Source organism: Scyliorhinus canicula, chromosome 4 (genome assembly GCF_902713615.1).
Source record: "Scyliorhinus canicula chromosome 4, sScyCan1.1, whole genome shotgun sequence".
Taxonomy (NCBI): Eukaryota; Metazoa; Chordata; class Chondrichthyes; order Carcharhiniformes; family Scyliorhinidae; genus Scyliorhinus; species Scyliorhinus canicula.
This window is the reverse complement of record NC_052149.1, coordinates 93,780,189-93,801,698: the sequence shown is the minus strand read 5'-3', so window position 1 is coordinate 93,801,698 and position 21,510 is coordinate 93,780,189. Positions and strand designations below refer to the sequence as shown.

The 21,510-nt window shown below is 45.6% G+C and overlaps 1 protein-coding gene across 1 annotated transcript in view; it reads left to right on the top strand.

Moving 5' to 3' along the window:
* The first annotated feature begins 450 nt into the window (after positions 1-450).
* LOC119964810 (maspardin-like) overlaps positions 451-21,510 on the top strand; it is a 160,877-nt gene continuing 139,817 nt past the window's right edge. Inside the window, exon 1 of the mRNA XM_038794828.1 lies at positions 451-876. Within this exon, the coding sequence (XP_038650756.1) occupies positions 637-876 (240 nt within the window). The 5' untranslated portion in view covers positions 451-636. The remainder of the gene's footprint in view (positions 877-21,510) is intronic.

Sequence of the window (21,510 nt, the reverse complement as noted above, 5' to 3'; positions counted from 1 at the left end):
TATCTGATGGTGTGTGTCATTTTCTCGATTTTGTTCTGAAGTGCACAAAAATGTCAAAACATTATTTCGCAATCACAGCACCTGACAAAATGAGATTATTCAGCTCATGGAAACTGTGCCAGGCATGATCTTCCCACGAATGCTGGTCAATGTATCTTCAAGCTCTGCCTATAAATGGGGTACCAACTGGAAGACTGCATTCCTTTTAGTCTGAGATTAAAAATGTTATTACATGTTGAGGTATCAGTGTTCCTTTGTTATTGATTTTACAGTGTAGCCAGGTACTAAATGTGCTGGCTTCAGCATGTTCTGTGTAGCCGTTCAGAGAAAATTAATACAATTCAAAATACAGGCAATGTCTGAAACACCTTCATGCGTGAAGAGATCAAAAGTCCTCTAGGTACTCCGATTAGGAATCTGTTTGAGTTGTGCTCTTGTCAGTACCGGGAAGGTAGGAAACCTGGATTCAGAGATATGCAATGATTTTCACTGATATCAGAAAGGTCTTTAGCACAGTCACTCCAGAGTAGAGTCTGAGAGGAAGCCAGTTGATATACAAATTTTCCTTCAGTTTGCAGAATTGTAACACATCATAGAGCCAAGAAAGCTCTATGATCAGTGTGAACAAGAGATAGAATGATAACAAGAATAAGTAAAATACTGCGGTGCTGGAATCTGAATCAAGAACAGAGAATACTCGAAAAACTCAACAGGGCTGGCAGCATCTGCAGGAGAGAAAACAAAGGTTTCGATATCATACCTGATTGTTTGGAGAGCTTAGGACAGGGTGATTTGGTCTCTCGGCTCACTCTTAACTGCCAGACTTTCTATGTAGGGCCTCACAAGATCAAAGATGTTCCTGTAACCATAATTGATGTAAGTATGTGTTTGTTTGATGTTCTATATCCAAGAGGCTGAGATTCCCTCAACTAATAGAAGTTGCACATTTGTTGCTGTATTAACTGTTTAATGTGGTGATGTTTGGCAAGTGAAACATGTCTTTGTCCTTCATGGCTTACTTTTTCCCCAATCTCAAATAATGATGCTTTATACTTTCTAAACTTGCCAGGCCTGAATCTGTTTGCATCCGCCACATAAAATCTATATCATATTCACATTTCCTGTGATGCTTTGGAATTATCTGTTAAGTTTATGCATGCAACCGTACAGCGTAGAAGTGGTCCCATTGTTCCATTGTACATATACCAGCTCTTTCGAAGAGCTATTCACTTAGTCCTATTCTCCCACTTTTCCCTTGGCACTGAAAATTTCTAATGTCAAGTATTTATCCAATTCCCATTTGTATACTTTTTGAAAATATTTTAATTGGAATTTTTGCATTTAATATCAAAACTTTGCAGAGCAATATAAAATCAATAATAGTAACTGAAACAATGACAAGTAAGGTTAATGGGGGGATTGTTGGGTTACGGGTTAAGTGGGTTTAAGTAGGGTGATCATTGCTCGGTACAACATCGAGGGCCGAAGGGCCTGACTGTGCTGTACTGTTCTAAGTAAGTCTAAATCACAAGCTGCTACTGTGTCTGTGACAGTGGTCCCAGTTCTATCATTTCCTGTATTATTTACATTAGTGTCCAACTAATAATACCGTTTTTGAATAAAAAGGCTTCTTATTGGGGCATTTAACATTTAATAATAAAAAAAATATAAACTTTGCATACATATTTACAATTACTGCCAGGACTCTTTACGTTGTTTATGATTACTTTTGTTGGCCGGGGCGGAGGGGGGGGGGGTGTCCTGCTCCTCCCTTGTGTTCTTAAGGAAGGTTAGGATCGTCCGCCTTCCCCATTGGACACGCGGGGGGGGGGGGGGGGGGGGGGGGGGGGGGGGGGGGGGGGGGGGGGGGGGGGGGGGTGGAGGTCCGTGTCCCCTCCCATAAATAACTTTCCTCCCCATTTCGTCTCTGCGATAAATGAGCTCTCTTTCATCCAGGTGGTGCTCCCTGCCCTCTTCCTCTCCTCCCTTGCTATCTGTTCCTCTCATTCTTATCTTCTCCCCCCCCCCCCCCCCCCCCCCCCGGCCCCACCCCTCACCTCGCCCCAGTTAGTTAGTTTTTTTTTAATAGAAGTAATTTTTTTTTTTATAAATGTTTTTATTCAGTTTTCATATTTTATATTGAACAAATTACAAATTGTTAGGGGAGAGAGACAAAACAAAAAAAAAAAACCAAACACGCAAAAATTAACATACATATTTACAGGTAAGCATCTTCGTAGTAGTAACTGCGCCCCCCCCCCCCCCCCCCCCCCCCCCCCCTCAACATGTTTATTTAGCTTGGTTTTGGGCCTTAGCTAGCAATCGAACCCCCGTAACGAACCTGTAGCCCCCCCCCCCCCCCGCTACCTTCCCCCGACTATTCTTCCTCTTGTACATTGGCCACAAATAGGTCCCGGAACAGTTGCATGAATGGCTCCCACGTTCTGTGGAAGCCGTCGTCCGACCCTCGGATGGCAAATTTGATTTTCTCCATTTGGAGAGATTCCGAGAGGTCGGACAGCCAGTCCGCAGCTCTGGGCGGTGCTGCTGACCGCCAGCCAAACAGGATTCTACGGCGGGCGATCAGGGAGGCAAAGGCAAGGGCGTCCGCCCTCCTCCCCAGGAATAGATCTGGCTGGTCTGAAACCCCGAAGACCGCCACTATCGGGCATGGCTCCACCCTCACCCCCACCACTTTGGACATAGCCTCGAAGAAGGCTGTCCAGTACTCCACAAGTCTGGGGCAAGACCAGAACATGTGGGCGTGGTTGGCCGGGCCTCTTTGGCACCGCTCACATCTGTCTTCCACCTCCGGGAAGAACCGACTCATACGGGTTCTTGTTAAGTGGGCTCTATGTACCACTTTTAGTTGCGTCAGGCTGAGCCTCGCGCACGTGGAGGTGGAGTTGACCCTATGCAGTGCTTCGCTCCAGATTCCCCACCCTATCTCCATCCCCAGGTCGTCCTCCCACTCGCCCCAGTTAGTTGCTGGTTGTGAACAGGTCTGCATCGAGGTTTGTGAACTTCTTCCGTGAACCGTGGAATCTCTCCTCGGATCCCCTTATCGAGAATTTTATTTTTCCCAGTTTCAGGAACTCAGCAAAGTCTGTTAGCCGCTCCGAGGTCCTGGATGGCACTGCCGACTGCCAGCCTAGGCAGAAGTCAATCAGTGGGGTGAAGGCCGGGGCATCCTCCCCCTTTCCTGTCCAGAGCTCTGGATGCTCTCACACCTCAAAGATCACCGTGGATGGGTACGGCTCCATCCGACTCCCATAGCACTGAACATGGCCTCGGGAAAGGCCATCCAGAACTTCCTGAGTCTTTGGCAGGATGGATGTGGTTGGCCGGGCCCCCTGACACCGCTTGCACTTATCCCTCACCTCTGGGAAGAACCCGCTCATGTGTGTTTCAATAAGGTGCACTTTGTGCACCACGTTGAGTTGCAGCAGGCTTACTCTGGTGCAAGAGGAGGTGGCGTGGATCCTGTGCAGTGCCTCAATCATAAGTCCTCCCCCTATCTCCATGAAGAGATCCTCCTCCATTTCCATCTGGTCCCGTCCAGTGGGGCCCTGACCGTTTCTATGAGTTGCCTGTAGATGTCACCACATTTGTTGTCCCCTAACCAGTCTCGCCCTACCCATGTGCCAAAAAATGTGGGGGGAACATTTTTGCCTCCTTGTGGAGGAAGTCATGCAACTGCAGGTACCTGAGTTCAAACCCCTTCGGGAGTCGGAGCCTCTCTGAAAGTTCCCCCAGTGTTGCCAGTCTATAGTCCACAAAGTTGTCCTTCACTTTCTGTGTCCCTTTGTCCTCCCTCCACATCCCAAATGTGGCATCCATCTCGCCGATGTAAACATACAGATTCACATGTTACAGATGGGGGTCCCTCTGGACATCGCACCAAGCTTGAAATGGCACCTGAACTGGCTTCATTTCCTTAATATGGCCACTACCACCGGGCTCCTGGAGTATAGTGGGGGATTGGGGGGTGGGGGAGGGGGGCAGTGATTGGTCCCCCTCCGCCCCCCCCCCCAGGAAGGCCATGATAAACATGTTGGGCCTGGTTAAGAAGGATTTGGGGATGAAGATCGGGAGTGATCTGAATATGAAGAGGAACCTCGGCAGCACGTTCGTTTTGTCGCAAGTGAAAGAGGGAGTCCGTCCCATCTTTGCAGGTCCCTCTTCACCTCCTCCACCAGGCTGGAGAGGTTCCATTTTGTCCATTTGAGGTTCCATTTGGATCCCAGGTACTCTAACTTGGTTTGGCTCCCTCTCGGGGGTTCGCCGGGAAGATTTCACTCTTTCCCAGGTTGAGTTTGTAACCTGGAAGGCACCTAACTGCCCAAGGTGTCCTGTTATCTTTTCTCTGCTGACTGGGGGGTTCGACACAAAGAGTAGGTCATCCACATAATCAGACTTTAAGCTCTTTGCCCCCTCTCCGAATGCCCGTCACCAATCCGCTGATCTAAGGGCAATGGCCAGTGGTTTGATTGCCATTGCGAACAGGAGAAGGGATAATGGGAACCCCTGCCTCATTACCCTGTGCAGCCAAAAGAATTTGGAGCTGGTAGCGTTCATACATATGCCCGCCGAAGGAGTGCTGGACAAGAGCTTCACACACGTGGTGAACCTGCTCCATACCCAAACCATTCAAGTACCTCCATGAGGTACGTCCATTCTACATGGTCAAAGTATTTCTCAGTTTCCTTGGAGATAATCACCTCTGGTGTCCTCTCCTTGGATAGGGTCATTATTTCATTCAGCAGTTGTCTGATGTTTTCTGTTAGTCGGCTGCTCTTGACGAATGCAGTATCGCCCTTCCTGAATCCGTCACTGTGCTCGTCACCGTGAATGAAACTGTCCTGTTGATTAGTATGGCCACTCCGTTGTCCTGGTGTCAAAATATGAATGAAATGTTTGTCCCACACAGTCCTTCCTTACCCCCGTTGTTCCCTCTCTCTTAGGTATGAAGGCTATGTCCGCCCTCAGACTCTTGAGATGGGTGAGGACTCTGAATCTCTTCATCACCCTTTGAGGCCCCTCACATTCCATGCTACTATGTGTATGGGAAGGGGACTAAAAGGCCTTATTTTGTTCCTACGTCTTGTGGTCTTATGGAGTCTGTTTGTCTTTTCATCTAAACTAAAGAGAGGGAGAATGTGTTAGGTATTAAATTGTAGCTGTGAGAGATTGCAACAAGATGTAGCAACTTTAATAACAAAGGAGAGATGGCCTGGTGTGGGGTGGGGGGGTGGGGTGGGGTAGGGGGATGTTGGAAAAGGAGTGTTACTGCATTAACATAATAAATGTATGCAATATTTTTATAAAAGGGTTAAAGATGGAGGAAAAAGGTCATTGTCTAAAGTTGTTGAACTCAATGTTGAGTTCCCAGGGCTGCAACGTGGCCGAACAGAAGGTGAGATGCTGCTTGAGCTGGGTTTCACCGGAGCATTGCAGTCGGCCAAGGATGGACACGTGGATTGCGATTGCAAGGGAAGGTGCCATGGTAATGGGATGGGGAGTTTGGTGTGATGAAGGAGTGGACCAGGGTGTCCCGCTGGGTGTGGTATCTGCAGAATGCTGAGAGAAGGGATAAGGGGAAGATATGTTTTGTAGCATCATGTCCAAGCGGCCGTAAATGGAAGAGGATGATTCATTGAATGCAGAGGCTGGTGCAGTGGATAGTGAGGACAAGGGGAATTCTGTCATAGTTCTGGGAGGGAGGGGAAGGGATGAGGGCAGAGATGCAGTAGATGGGTTGAACCCGGTTGAGTGCCCTGTCAACAATAGGTGGGGGGAAACTTTGGTTAAGGAAAAAGGCAGACATATCAGTAGCCCCATTTTCGAAGGTGGCAACATTAGAACAGATGCATCAGAGATGGAGAAACTGGGAGAATGAGATGGAATCCTTACAGGAAGCAGAGTGGGAGGAGTTGTAGTCAAACTAGCTGTCGGAGTCAGTGGACTTGTAACGAATATTGGTGGCCAGTCTTATATTATTTTGCGTAACATATATATTACTCTTTTGAACCAGCCGAGTTGTTGAAATGAGCAGTAGTCGTCTTGTAAAGATAAACTAATTTATTGAGTAATATAAATAAATATTGTGAGTTCTTTTTACTTAATACTCAACTAGTAAAACAAAGAAACAATTGTAGGGATAACTAATTAAATTATACTATACGATGCTTTGATAACTAATAACCTCTCTCGAGCTTTCCTATGACTGTTCTCTCTGCACTCCTGACACACACTGCCGACAGAAAGAGCGGGAAAACTATTTAGGTCCTGATTGTGAGACCTCTAGTGTTCAATTGCCTGTACTAGCGTTACATATATTGATCATATATATTGATATACAGAGATCACTACATCCCCCCTTTTTTTTTTACATTTTCTTGCAAATATTTAAAGAAAAGTTTACATTTGAAATGCAATGGTTACAAAGTACAGCAATTACTAGAATTATGTAAAAGTTCACAAATTCAGTAATTTGGTCTTCTTCTCCTTGCCGATCTTCTTAATTTCAAAGGTGATGAAGAAGTTGTAATGTTCTTGTTGCTTGTCAGATTGGAATTTAGTTGATGTTTAATTTGCTTTGAAATTGTAGTAAGTCAAGATGAGGAAAAATCACAACAATTTCTTCTGTAGATGGTGCCATCTGAAGTTTTAATCAGATAAGATCTGGGAGAGAATTGTCTAATGATATGAGCAATGTCAGACCAACCTCGTTCAGGAAGTCTGAATTGAACAGTATCGAACAGTATCATTTTCTGTTAGAATTGACAAATCTTTTGCATGTAGATCAAAATACTGTTTTTGTTTCAGTCTCTGTTGCTGAAGTTTCTTCACAGTAAGATGTTGTTCAGGATCAGGAATATGTAGCTGAGGTAGAGTTGTTCCTATGTTCCTGTTAAATAATATCTGAGCTGGAGATAATCTGGATGATAAAGGTGATGCTCTATAATTAAGTAGTCCTAAATAGAAATCAGATTGTGAATCTTTTGATTTGCTCATGAACTGTTTAATTACGTGGATGCCTTTCTCAACCTTCCCATTGGACTGAGGGAAATTAGGACTTGAAGTGATATGTTCAAAATTGTAAATTGTTGATAATTCGTTCCCCTCATAACTTGCAAAACATGGGCCATTGTCAGACATGATGGTATGAGGAATACCATGCCTGGCAAATAATTCTCTGCATTCTTTGATTACAGTATTGGATGTAAGATTATTCAACTTCATGAGTTCAGCAAAATTAGAAAAATAGTCAACAATTAAGAAATAATCTGTTATAACCTGCCTGCTTACCATTGGCTGGGGACTAATGACAATCCCACAATCCTGTGGGAGTATGAGCTTCCCCAATGAGGGGGGCGGAGAAATCATTAACAGACTCCCTGCATATATAGAGCTGGCCAGTTTGGAACCAGAGAGAGAGAGGAGTGAGCAGCAAGGGAAGTTGCTGCTGCTGTTGTATATAAATGTTATTGTAAATAAATGTTATTTCTTTGTATCCTGAAAACTCGTGCTGGATTCTTCGTGGGCCCTCACAAAATAATCCTTATCCAATGAATGAAAGAGATCGATACCCACTTTCACCCATGTTGATGTAACAATGTCATGTCGTAATGGTTCCTTGCATTGTTGATTCTGATGTGTTTGAGATGTTGAACATGATGATATTATGTCAGCGATATCTTTATTTATACCTTATTGATGACCTTCGTGAAGTCTAGTAAGCATTTCTGACTTCATGCCGTCTGGTATGACAATTCGATCCTGTGTCTGAAAAATACCATCCAAGATAGTCAGTTCAGACTGTGTGCTCTGATATTGTGGACAATGACCTTTGGGCCATCCATTTTGTAGTGACGTATAACTTTGGTCAAAGCAGCATTTTCTGTGTTTCTGCTCAAATTTTTTGAAGCTTTGAATGAGAGGCTGGAAGTAACTCTCTGAAAAGTTGCAGGTGAGAATCATTGATTGTTTCCTTTTGAAGAATATCATTGTTGATGGATCTGGATAGAGTGTCAGCTATGACTGAATCTTTACCTGGAGTATATACCCGATTGAAATTATATCTGTGCAATTTCATCACTAACATTTGTAGCCGTGGTGTCATCTCATTTAAATTATTTTCAATGATGTAGAAAAGTGGGCGATGGTCCATCTCTATAGGAAGCCTGGCTAAACCACAAACATACCTGTGGAACTTGGTAATTCCAGTCACAAGACCGAGGCACTCCTTTTCAATCTGGGCATACCTACACTCAGTCACAGTCATGGATCTGGATGCGTAGGCTATGGGAATCCATTCATTGAAATGGTCTTGTTGAAGTAGAACTGCACCTATGCCATTATGACTAGCATCAGTTGAAATTTTGGGGGGCCTGGTCGGGTCAAAGAAGGACAAGCTGGGAACTCGGATCAACTGTTGTTTCAGATCTGTCCATTCTTCAGTATAACTCTGAGTCCAGTTGAATTCAGTATTCTGCCTGATCAGCTGAAGTAATACAGTTGTTCTCCTGGAAAGATTCTTGATGAACTTCCCTAGAAAGTTGACAAATCCCAGAAAGCATAAGACTGCTTTCTTGTCTTGCGGTATTTGCATTGACTTGATGGCTTGTACTTTGTCTTCATCTGGTTTGATACCATTGGCTGTAAGGTTGTCACCTAAGAATTTCAAAGAAGAGACAGCAAACATACACATAGCTTGTTTCAGCTTTAAACCGTAGTTGTGTATTCTCTTGAACACTTCTCTGAGATGACTCATGTGTTCTTCTGGTGTAGTAGACCAGATGATTATGTCATCTACATAAACACAAATACCTTCTAGATTTTCCGTCATTTGTTCCATTGTACGATGAAAAATTTTCCAAGCAGAAATAATTCCAAAGGGCATTCTGTTGAAACGATACCTTCCGAAAGGTGTATTGAAGGTAAAGAGGAGCTTTCTGGAGTCATCTAGTTGCATCTGCCAAAAACCTTGCGAAGCATCAAGTTTGGTAAAAATTTTGGCATTGGTCATTTCGGATGTGATTTCCTCACACTTTGGTATTGGGTAGTGTTCTCTTCTAATATTACGATTCAGATCTTTTGGATTCATACAGATTCTAATGTCACCCGTTGGTTTTTTGACACAGACTAGGGAGCACTTGAAGAACTTGTAAATACTGTAGCTTAACTCCTGGAGGGCCATACACGATTGTAGTTCTCCATCATGAGATCTGGTCAATACTGTCAATCTACATCTGGAGAGCTGGTCCATACTACAAATCTGCACCTGGAGAGCAGGTAAATACTTTGGCCTATACCTGGAGAGATGGCAGCACGGTAGCATAGTGGTTAGCACAAATGCTTCACAGCTCCAGGGTCCCAGGTTCGAATCCCGGCTTGGGTCACTGTGTGGAGTCTGCACGCTCTCCCCGTATGTGTGTGGGTTTCCTTCGGGTGCTCCGGTTTCCTCCCAAAGTCCAAAGATGTGCAGGTTAGGTGGATTGGCCATGATAAATTGCCATTGGGGTCCAAATTGCCCTTAGTGTTAGGTGGGGTAACTGGGTTATGGGGATAGGGTGGAGGTATGGGCTTGGGTAGGGTGCTCTTTCCAAGAGCCGGTGCAGACTTGATGGGCTGAATGGCCTCCTTCTGCACTGTAAATTCTATGAAATCATAAATCTAAGCCCAGAAAGCTGATTACAACTGTCAGTCTGACTGATGGTCAATAATATAGTTATACACCTGGAGAATTGGTTAAATCTGTAGCTCTACACCTGGAGAGCTGGTTAATACTGTAGCTCTACGCCTGGAGAGCTGGTCAATACTGTAGCTCTACACATGGAGAGCTGGTTAATACTGTAGCTCTACACCTGGAGAGCTGGTTAATACTGTAGCTCTACAACTGGAGAGCTGGTTAATACTGTAGCTCTACACCTGGAGAGCTGGTTAATACTGTAGCTCTACACCTGGAGAGCTGGTTAATACTGTAGCTCTACACCTGGAGAGCTGATTAATACTGTAGCTCTACACCTGGAGAGATGGTGAATACTGTAGTTCATCACCTGGAGAGCTGGTCAATACTGTAGCTCTATACCTGGAGAGCTGGTCAATACTGTAGCTCTAAAGCTGGAGAGGTGGTTAATACTGTAGCTCGACACATGGAGAGCTGATTAATACTGTTCCTCGACACCTGGAGAGGTGGTTAATATTGTAGTTATACACCTGGAGAGCTGGATAATACTGTAGGGTGGAGGTATGGGCTTGGGTAGGGTGCTCTTTCCAAGAGCCGGTGCAGACTTGATGGGCTGAATGGCCTCCTTCTGCACTGTAGATTCTATGAATCATAAATCTAAGCCCAGAAAGCTGGTTAAAACTGTCAGTCTGACTGATGGTCAATAATGTAGTTATACACCTGGAGAATTGGTCAATACTGTAGCTCTACACCTAGAGAGCTGGTTAACAATGTAGTTCTACACCTGGAGAACTGGTCAATACTGTAGCTCTACACCTGGAGAGCTGGTTAATATTGTAGCTCTACACCTGGAGAGCTGGTCAGTACTGTAGCTCTACACCTGGAGAGCTGGTTAATATTGTAGTTATACACCTGGAGAGCTGGTTAATACTGTAGCTCTACACCTGGAGCGCTGGTTAATACTGTAGCTCTACACCTAGAGAGTTGGTTAATACTGTAGTTCTACACCTGGAGAGCTGATCAATACTGCAGCTCTACACCTGGAGAGCTGGTTAATACTAGCTCTACACCTGGAGAGCTGGTCAATACTGTAGCTCTACACCTGGAGAATTGGTCAATACTGTAGTTCTACACCTGGAGAGCTGGTCAATACTGTAGCTCATCACAGGGAGAGCTGGTCAATACTGTAGCTCTACATCTCGAGAGCTGGTCAATACTGTATCTCTACACCAAGAGTGCTGTTTAATACTGTAGCTCTATACCTGGAGAGCTGGTTAACACTGTAGCTGTACACCTGGAGAGCTGGTTAATATTGAAGTTCTACACTGGGAGAGCTGGTTAATACTGTAGCTCTACACCTGGAGAGCTGGTTAATACTGTAGCTCTACACCTGGAGAGCTGGTTAATACTGTAGCTCTACACCTGGAGAGCTGGTTAATACTGTAGCTCTACACCTGGAGAGCTGGTTAATACTGTAGCTCTACACCTGGAGAGTTGGTCAATTCTGTAGCTCTACACCTGGAGAGCTGGTTAATATCATAGCTCTACACCTGGAGAGTTGGTCAATACTGTAGCTCTACACCTGGAGAGCTGGTTAATATCATAGATCTACACCTGGAGATTTGGTCAATTCTGTAGCTCTACACCTGGAGAGCTGGTTAATATCATAGCTCTACACCTGGAGAGTTGGTCAATACTGAGCTCTACACCTGGAGAGCAGGTTAATAATGTAGCTCTACACCTGGTGAGCAGGTTAATACTGTAGCTCTACACCTGGCGAGCTCTTCAATAATAGAACATAGAACATAGAACAATACAGCGCAGTACAGGCCCTTCGGCCCACGATGTTGCACCGACATGGGAAGTTAAAAACTAAAGGCCATCTAACCTACACTATGCCATTATCTTCCATATGCTTATCCAATAAACTTTTAAATGCCCTCAATGTTGGCGAGTTCACTACTGTTGCAGGTAGGGCATTCCACGGGCTCACTACTCTTTGCGTAAAAAACCTACCTCTGACCTCTGTCCTATATCTATTACCCCTCAATTTAAGGCTATGTCCCCTCGTGCTAGCCACCTCCATCCGCGGGAGAAGGCTCTCACTGTCCACCCTATCTAACCCTCTGATCATTTTGTATGCCTCTATTAAGTCACCTCTTAACCTTCTTCTCTCTAACGAAAACAACCTCAAGTCCATCAGCCTTTCCTAATAAGATTTTCCCTCCATACCAGGCAACATCCTGGTAAATCTCCTCTGCACCCGTTCCAAAGCTTCCACGTCCTTCCTATAATAAGGCGACCAGAACTGTACGCAATACTCCAAATGCGGCCGTACCAGAGTTTTGTACAGCTGCACCATGACCTCATGGCTCCGGAACTCAATCCCTCTACCAATAAAGGCCAACACACCATAGGCCTTCTTCACAACCCTATCAACCTGGGTGGCAACTTTCAGGGATCTATGTACATGGACACCGAGATCCCTCTGCTCATCCACACTACCAAGAATTTTACCATTAGCCAAATATTCCGCATTCCTGTTATTCTTTCCAAAGTGAATCACCTCACACTTCTCTACATTAAACTCCATTTGCCACCTCTCAGCCCAGCTCTGCAGCTTATCTATTTCCCTCTGTAACCTGCAACATCCTTCCACACTGCCTACAACTCCAACGACTTTAGTGTCGTCTGTGCCCTCCTCTAGGTCATTTAGAAAAATGACAAACAGCAACGGCCCCAGAACAGATCCTTGTGGTATGCCACTCGTAACTGAACTCCATTCTGAACATTTGCCATCAACCACCACCCTCTGTCTTCTTTCAACTAGCCAATTTCTGATCCACATCTCTAAATCACCCTCAATACCCAGCCTCCGTATTTTCTGCAATAGCCAACCATGGGGAACCTTATCAAATGCTTTACTGAAATCCATATACACCACATCAACTGCTCTACCCTCGTCTACCTGTTCAGTCACCTTCTCAAAGAACTCGATAAGGTTTGTGAGGCATGACCTACCCTTCACAAAACCATGCTCACTATCCCTAATCATATTATTCCTATCGAGATGATTATAAATCGTATCTCTTATAATCTTCTCCAAGACTTTACCCACAACAGACGTGAGGCTCACCGGCCTATAGTTACCGGGGTTATCTCTACTCCCCTTCTTGAACAAAGGGACCACATTTGCTATCCTCCAGTCCTCTGGCACTATTCCTGTAGCCAATGATGATATAAAAATCAAAGCCAAAGGCTCAGCAATCTCTTCCCTGGCTTCCCAGAGAATCCTAGGATAAATCCCATCAGGCCCCGGGGACTTATCTATTTTCACCTTGTCCAGAATTGCCAACACTTCTTCCCTACGGACCTCAATGCCATCTATTCTAATAGGCTGGGTCTCAGCATTCTCCTCAACAAAATTATCTTTTTCCTGAGTGAATACTGACGAAAAGTATTCATTTAGTATCTCGCTTATCTCCTCAGCCTCCACACACAACTTCCCACCACTGTCCTTGACTGGCCCTACTCTTACCCTAGTCATTCTTTTATTCCTGACATACCTATAGAAAGCTTTTAGGTTTTCCTTGATCCTACCTGCCAAAGACTTCTCATGTCCCCTCCTTGCTCGTCTTAGCTCTCTCTTCAGATCCTTCCTCGCTTCCTTGTAACTATCAAGCGCCCCAGCTGAAACTTCACGCCTCATCTTCACATAGGCCTCCTTCTTCCTCTTAACAAGAGATTCCACTTCTTTGGTAAACCACGGTTCCCTCGCTCTACCCCTTCCTCCCTGCCTGACTGGTACGTACTTATCACAAACACGCAATAACTGTTCCTTGAACAAGCTCCACATATCCAGTGTGCCCAACCCTTGCAGCCTACTTCTCCAACCTACACATCCTAAGTCATGTCTAATGGCATCATAATTGCCATTCCCCCAGCTATAACTCTTGCCCTGCGGGGTATACTTATCCCTTTCCATCACTAACGTAAAGGTCACCGAATTGTGGTCACTGTCTCCAAAGTGCTCACCTATCTCCAGATCTAACACCTGGCCTGGTTCATTACCCAAAACCAAATCCAAGGTTGCCTCGCCTCTTGTTGGCCTGTCAACATATTGCGTCAGGAAACCCTCCTGCACACATTGTACAAAGAACGACCCATCTAATGTACTCGAACTATATCTTTTCCAGTCAATATTTGGAAAGTTAAAGTCTCCCATAACAACTACCCTGTTACTTTCGCTCTTTTCCAGAATCATCTTCGCCATCCTTTCCTCTACATCCCTAGAACTATTAGGTGGCCAATAGAAAACTCCCAACAGGGTGACCTCTCCTTTCCTGTTTCTAACCTCAGCCCATATTACCTCGGAAGAAGAGTCCCCATCTAGCATCCTTTCTGCCACCGTAATACTGTCCTTGACTAGCAGTGCCACACCTCCCCCTCTTTTGCCCCCTTCTCTGAGCTTACTAAAACAGCTAAACCCCGGAACCTGCAACAACCATTCCTGTCCCTGCTCTATCCATGTCTCTGAAATGGCCACAACATCGAAGTCCCAGGTACCAACCCATGCTGCCAGTTCCCCAACCTTATTTCGTATACTCCTGGCATTGAAGTAGACACACTTCAAACTACCTACCTGAACACTGGCACCCTCCTGTGAAGTCAAATCTGTGCTCCAGACCTCTATACTCTCAATCTCCCGTACCTCAAAACTACAATCCAGGTTCCCATGCCCCTGCTGAATTAGTTTAAACCCCCCCAAAGAGCACTAACAAAATCTCCCCCCCAGGATATTGGTGCCCCTACATCAGGTTCAGATGTAGACCATCCTGTCTATAGAGGTCCCACCTTCCCCAGAAAGAGCCCCAGTTATCCAGAAATCTGAATCCCTCCAGCTTGCACCATCCCTGTAGCCACGTGTTTAATTGCCCTCTATCCCTATTCCACGTCTCACTATCACGTGGCACGGGCAACAACCCAGAGATAACAACTCTGTTTGTTCTCGCTCTGAGCTTCCATCCTAGCTCCCTAAAGGCCTGTATGACATCCTTGTCCCCTTTCCTACCCACTTCGTTAGTGCCAATGTGGACTACGACACCTGGTGAATTGGTCAATACTGTAGCTCTACACCTGGAGAGCCGGTTAATACTGCAGCTCTACACCTGGAGAGCCGGTTAATACTGTAGCTCTACACCTGGAGAGCTGGTCAATACTGTAGCTCTACACCTGGAGAGCTGGTTAATACTGTAGCTCTACAGCCTGGAGAGCTGGTTAATACTGTAGCTCTACACCTGGAGAGCTGGTTAATACTGTAGTTCTACACCTGGAGAGCTGGTTAATACTGTAGTTCTACACCTGGAGAGATGGTCAATACTGTAGCTCTACACCTGGAGAGCTGGTCAATACTGTAGCTCTACACCTGGAGAGCTGGTTAATACTGTAGCTCTACACCTGGAGAGCTGGTTAATACTGTAGCTCTACATCTGGAGAGCTGGTTAATACTGTAGCTACACCATGGAGAGCTGGTCAATACTGTAGCTCTACACCTGGAGAGCTGGTAATACTGTAGATTCTACACCTGGAGAGCTGGTTAATACTGTAGTCTACACCTGGAGAGCTGGTTAATACTGTAGCTCTACACCTGGAGAGCTGGTTAATACTGTAGCTCTACACCTGGAGAGCTGGTTAATACTGTAGCTCTACACCTGGAGAGCTGGTTAATACTGTAGCTCTACACCTGGAGAGCTGGTCAATACTGTAGCTCTACACCTGGAGAGCTGGTTAATACTGTAGCTCTACACCTGGAAGGCTGGTTAATATTGTAGCTCAACACCTGGAGAGCTGGACAATACTGTAGCTCTACACCTGGAGAGCTGGTCAATACTGTAGCTCTACACCAGGAGAGCTGGTTAATACTGTAGCTCTACACCTGGAGAGCTGGTTAATACTGTAGTTCTGCACCTGGAGAGCTGATTAATACTGTAGCTCTACACCTGGAGAGCTGGTCAATACTGTAGCTCTACACCTGGAGAGCTGGTTAATATTGTAGTTATACACCTGGAGAGCTGGTTAATACTGTAGCTCTACAACTGCAGAATTGGTCAATACTGTAGCTCTACACCTGGAGAATTGATCAATACTGTAGCTCTACACCTGGAGAGCTGGTCAATACTGTAGCTCTACACCTGGTGAATTGGTCAAAACTGTAGTTCTACACCTGGAGAGCTGATTAATACTGTAGCTCTACACCTGGAGAGCTGGTCAATACAGTAGATCTACACCAGGAGAGCTGGTTAATACTGTAGCTCTACACCTGGAGAGCTGGTTAATACTGTAGCTCTACACCTGGAGAGCTGGTTAATACTGTAGCTCTACACCTGGAGAGCTGGTTAATACTGTAGCTCTACACCTGGAGAGCTGGTTAATACTGTAGCTCTACACCTGGAGAGCTGGTTAATACTGTAGCTCTACACCTGGAGAGCTGGTCAATACTGTAGCTCTACACCTGGAGAGCTGGTCAATACTGTAGCTCTACACCTGGAGAGCTGGTTAATACTGTAGCTCTACACCTGGAGAGCTGGTTAATACTGTAGCTCTACACCTGGAGAGCTGGTCAATACTGTAGCTCTACACCTGGAGAGCTGGTTAATACTGTAGCTCTACACCTGGAGAGCTGGTTAATACTGTAGCTCTACACCTGGAGAGCTGGTTAATACTGTAGCTCTACACCTGGAGAGCTGGTTAATACTGTAGCTCTACACCTGGAGAGCTGGTTAATACTGTAGCTCTACACCTGGAGAGCTGGTCAATACTGTAGCTCTACACCTGGAGAGCTGGTTAATACTGTAGTTCTACACCTGGAGAGCTGGTCAATACTGTAGCTCTACACCTGGAGAGCTGGTCAATACTGTAGCTCTACACCTGGAGAGCTGGTTAATATTGTAGCTCTACACCTGGAGAGCTGGATAATACTTTAGCTCTACACCTGGAGAGCTGGTTAATACTGTAGCTCTACACCTGGAGAGCTGGTTAATACTGTAGCTCTACACCTGGAGAGCTGGTCAATACTGTAGCTCTACACCTGGAGAGCTGGTTAATACTGTTTGTTCGACACCTGGAGAGCTGGTTAATACTGTAGCTCTACACCTGGAGAGCTGGTCAATACTGTAGCTCTACACCTGGAGAGCTGGTCAATACTGTAGCTCTACACCTGGAGAGCTGGTTAATACTGTAGCTCTACACATGGAGAGCTGGTTAATACTGTAGCTCTACACCTGGAGAGCTGTTTAATACTGTAGCTCTACACCTGGAGAGCTGGTTAATACTGTAGCTCTACACCTGGAGAGCTGGTTAATGCTGTAGTTCGACATCTGGAGAGCTGGTCAATACTGTAGCTCTACACATGGAGAGCTGGTTAATACTGTAGTTCTACACCTGGAGAGCTGGTCAATACTGTAGCTCTAAACCTGAAGAGCTGGTTAATACTGTAGCTCTTCACCTGGAGAGCTGGTTAATACTGTAGCTCTACATCTGGAGAGCTGGTTAATACTGTAGATCTACACCTGGAGAGCTGGTCAACACTGTAGCTCTACACCTGGAGAGCTGGTAATACTGGAGCTCTACACCTGGAGAGCTGGTTAACTACTGTAGCTCTACACCTGGAGAGCTGGTTAATACTGTAGCTCTACACCTGGAGAGCTGGTTAATACTGTAGCTCTACACCTGGAGAGCTGGTTAATACTGTAGCTCTACACCTGGAGAGCTGGTTAATACTGTAGCTCTACATATGGAGAGCTGGTCAATACTGTAGCTCTACACCTGGAGAGCTGGTTAATACTGTAGTTCTACACCGGGAGAGCTGGTCAATATTGTAGTTATACACCTGGAGAGCTGGTTAATACTGTAGTTCTACATCTGGAGAGCTGGTCAATACTGTAGTCTACACCTGGAGGGCTGGTTAATACTGTAGCTCTACACCTGGAGAGCTGGTTAATATTGTAGTTATACACCTGGAGAGCTGGTTAATACTGTATCTCTACAACTGGAGAATTGGTCAATACTGTAGCTCTACACCTGGAGAATTGGTCAATACTGAAGCTCTACACCTAGAGAGCTGGTTAATACTGTAGTTCTACACCTGGAGAGCTAGTCAATACTGTAGCTCTACACCTGGAGAGCTGGTCAATACTGTAGTTCTGCACCTGGAGAGCTGGTTAATACTGTAGTTCTACACCTGGAGAGCTGGTCAATACTGTAGCTCTACACCTGGAGAGCTGGTTAATACTGTAGTTCTACACCTGGAGAGCTGGTCAATACTGTAGCTCTACACCTGGAGAGCTGGTTAATACTGTAGCTCTACACCTGGAGAGCTGGTCAATACTGTAGCTCTACACCTGGAGAGCTGGTTAATACTGTAGCTCTACACCTGGAGAGCTGGTTAATACTGTAGCTCTACACCTGGAGAGCTGGTTAATACTGTAGCTCTACACCTGGAGAGCTGGTCAATACTGTAGCTCTACACCTGGAGAGCTGGTCAATACTGTAGCTCTACACCTGGAGAGCTGGTTAATACTGTAGCTCTACACCTGGAGAGCTGGTTAATACTGTAGCTCTACACCTGGAGAGCTGGTTAATACTGTAGCTCTACACCTGGAGAGCTGGTTAATACTGTAGCTCTACACCTGGAGAGCTGGTTAATACTGTAGCTCTACACCTGGAGAGCTGGTTAATACTGTAGCTCTACACCTGGAGAGCTGGTTAATACTGTAGCTCTACACCTGGAGAGCTGGTTAATACTGTAGCTCTACACCTGGAGAGCTGGTCAATACTGTAGCTCTACACCTGGATAGCTGGTCAATACTGTAGCTCTACACATGGAGAGCTGGTTAATACTGTAGCTCTACACCTGGAGAGCTGGTTAATACTGTAGCTCTACACATGGAGAGCTGGTCAATGCTGCAGCTCTACACCTGGATAGCTGGTCAATACTGTAGCTCTACACATGGAGAGCTGGTTAATACTGTAGCTCTACACCTGGAGAGCTGGTTAATACTGTAGCTCTACACCTGGAGAGCTGGTTAATACTGTAGCTCTACACCTGGAGAGCTGGTTAATACTGTAGCTCTACACATGGAGAGCTGGTTAATACTGTAGCTCTACACATGGAGAGCTGGTCAATACTGTAGTTCTACACCTGGAGAGCTTGTCAATACTGTAGCACTACACCTGGAGAGATGGTTAATACTGTAGTTCTACACCTGGAGAGCTGGTCAATACTGTAGCTCTAAGCCTGGAGAGCTGGTTAATACGTTAGCTCTACACCTGGAGAGCTGGTTAATGCTGTAGCTCTACATCTGGAGAGCTGGTCAATACTGTAGCTCTACACCTGGAGAGCTGGTCAATACTGTAGCTCTACACCTGGAGAGCTGGTTAATACTGTAGCTCTACACCTGGAGAGCTGGTTAATACTGTAGCTCTACACCTGGAGAGCTGGTTAATACTGTAGCTCTACACTGGAGAGCTGGTCAATACTGTAGCTCTACACCTGGAGAGCTGGTTAATACTGTAGCTCTACACCTGGAGAGCTGGTTAATACTGTAGCTCTACACCTGGAGAGCTGGTAATACTGTAGCTCTACACCTGGAGAGCTGGTTAATACTGTAGCTCTACACCTGGAGAGCTGGTCAATACTGTAGCTCTACACCTGGAGAGCTGGTTAATACTGTAGCTCTACACCTGGAGAGCTGGTTAATACTGTAGCTCTACACCTGGAGAGCTGGTAATACTGTAGCTCTACACCTGGAGAGCTGGTCAATACTGTAGCTCTACACCTGGAGAGCTGGTTAATACTGTAGCTCTACACCTGGAGAGCTGGTTAATACTGTAGCTCTACACCTGGAGAGCTGGTTAATACTGTAGCTCTACACCTGGAGAGCTGGTTAATACTGTAGCTCTACACCTGGAGAGCTGGTTAATACTGTAGCTCTACACCTGGAGAGCTGGTCAATACTGTAGCTCTACACCTGGAGAGCTGGTTAATACTGTAGCTCTACACCTGGAGAGCTGGTCAATACTGTAGCTCTACACCTGGAGAGCTGGTCAATACTGTAGCTCTACACCTGGAGAGCTGGTTAATACTGTAGCTCTACACCTGGAGAGCTGGTCAATACTGTAGCTCTACACCTGGAGAGCTGGTTAATACTGTAGTCCTGCACCTTGAGAGCTGATTAATACTGTAGCTCTACACCTGGAGAGCTGGTTAATACTGTAGTTCTACACCTGGAGAGCTGGTTAATACTGTAGCTCTACACCTGGAGAGCTGGTTAATACTGTAGCTCTACACCTGGAGAGCTGGTCAATACTGTAGCTCTACACCTGGAGAGCTGGTTAATACTGTAGCTCTACACCTGGAGAGCTGGTTAATACGGTAGTTCTTACACCTGGAGAGCTGGTTAATACTGTAGCTCTACACTGGAGAGCTGGTCAATACTGTAGCTCTACACCTGGAGAGCTGGTTCATACTGTAGCTCTACACCTGGAAGAGCTGTTAATAATGTAGCTCTACACCTGGAGAGCTGGTCAAGTACTGTGCTCTACACCTGGAGAATGGTTAATACTGTAGCTCTACACCTGATGAGCTGGTTAATACTGTAGCTCTACCCCTGGAGATGCTGGTTAAATACTGTAGCTCTACACTGGAGAGCTGGTTAATACTGTAGTTCTACACCTGGAGAGCTGGTCAATACTGTAGCTCTACACCTGGAGAGCTGGTCAATACTGTAGCTCTACACCTGGAGAGTTGGTTAATACTGTAGCTCTACATCTGGAGAGCTGGTTAATACTGTAGCTCTACACCTGGAGAGCTGGTTAATACTGTAGCTCTACACCTGGAGAGCTGGTTAATACTGTAGCTCTACACCTGGAGAGCTGGTTAATACTGTAGCTCTATGCCTGGAGAGCTGGTTAATACTGTAGCTCTACATATGGAGAGCTGGTCAATACTGTAGCTCTACACCTGGAGAGCTGGTTAATACTGTAGCTCTTCACATGGAGAGCTGGTTAATACTGTAGCTCTACACCTGGAGAGCTGGTTAATACTGTAGTTCTACACCGGGAGAGCTGGTCAATATTGTAGTTATACACCTGGAGAGCTGGTTAATACTGTAGTTCTACACCTGGAGAGCAGGTCAATACTGTAGCTCTACACCTGGAGGGCTGGTTAATACTGTAGCTCTACACGTGGAGAGCTGGTTAATATTGTAGTTATACACCTGGAGAGCTGGTTAATACTGTAGCTCTACAACTGGAGAATTGGTCAATACTGTAGCTCTACACCTGGAGAATTGGTCAATACTGAAGCTCTACACCTTGAGAGCTGGTTAATACTCTAGTTCCACACCTGGAGAGCTAGTCAATACTGTAGCTCTACACCTGGGAGAGCTGGTTAATACTGTAGTTCTACACCTGGAGAGCTGGTCGATACTGTAGCTACACATGGAGAGCTGGTCAATACTGTAGCTCTAAGCCTGGAGAGCTGGTTAATACGTTAGCTCTACACCTGGAGAGCTGGTTAATGCTGTAGTTCGACATCTGGAGAGCTGGTCAATACTGTAGCTCTACACATGGAGAGCTGGTTAATACTGTAGTTCTACACCTGGAGAGCTGGTCAATACTGTAGCTCTAAACCTGAAGAGCTGTTTAATAATGTAGCTCTACACCTGGAGAGCTGGTCAGTAATGTTATACACCTGTAGAATCGGTCAATACTGTAGCTCTACACCTGAAGAGCAGGTCAATACTGTAGCTCTAAGCCTG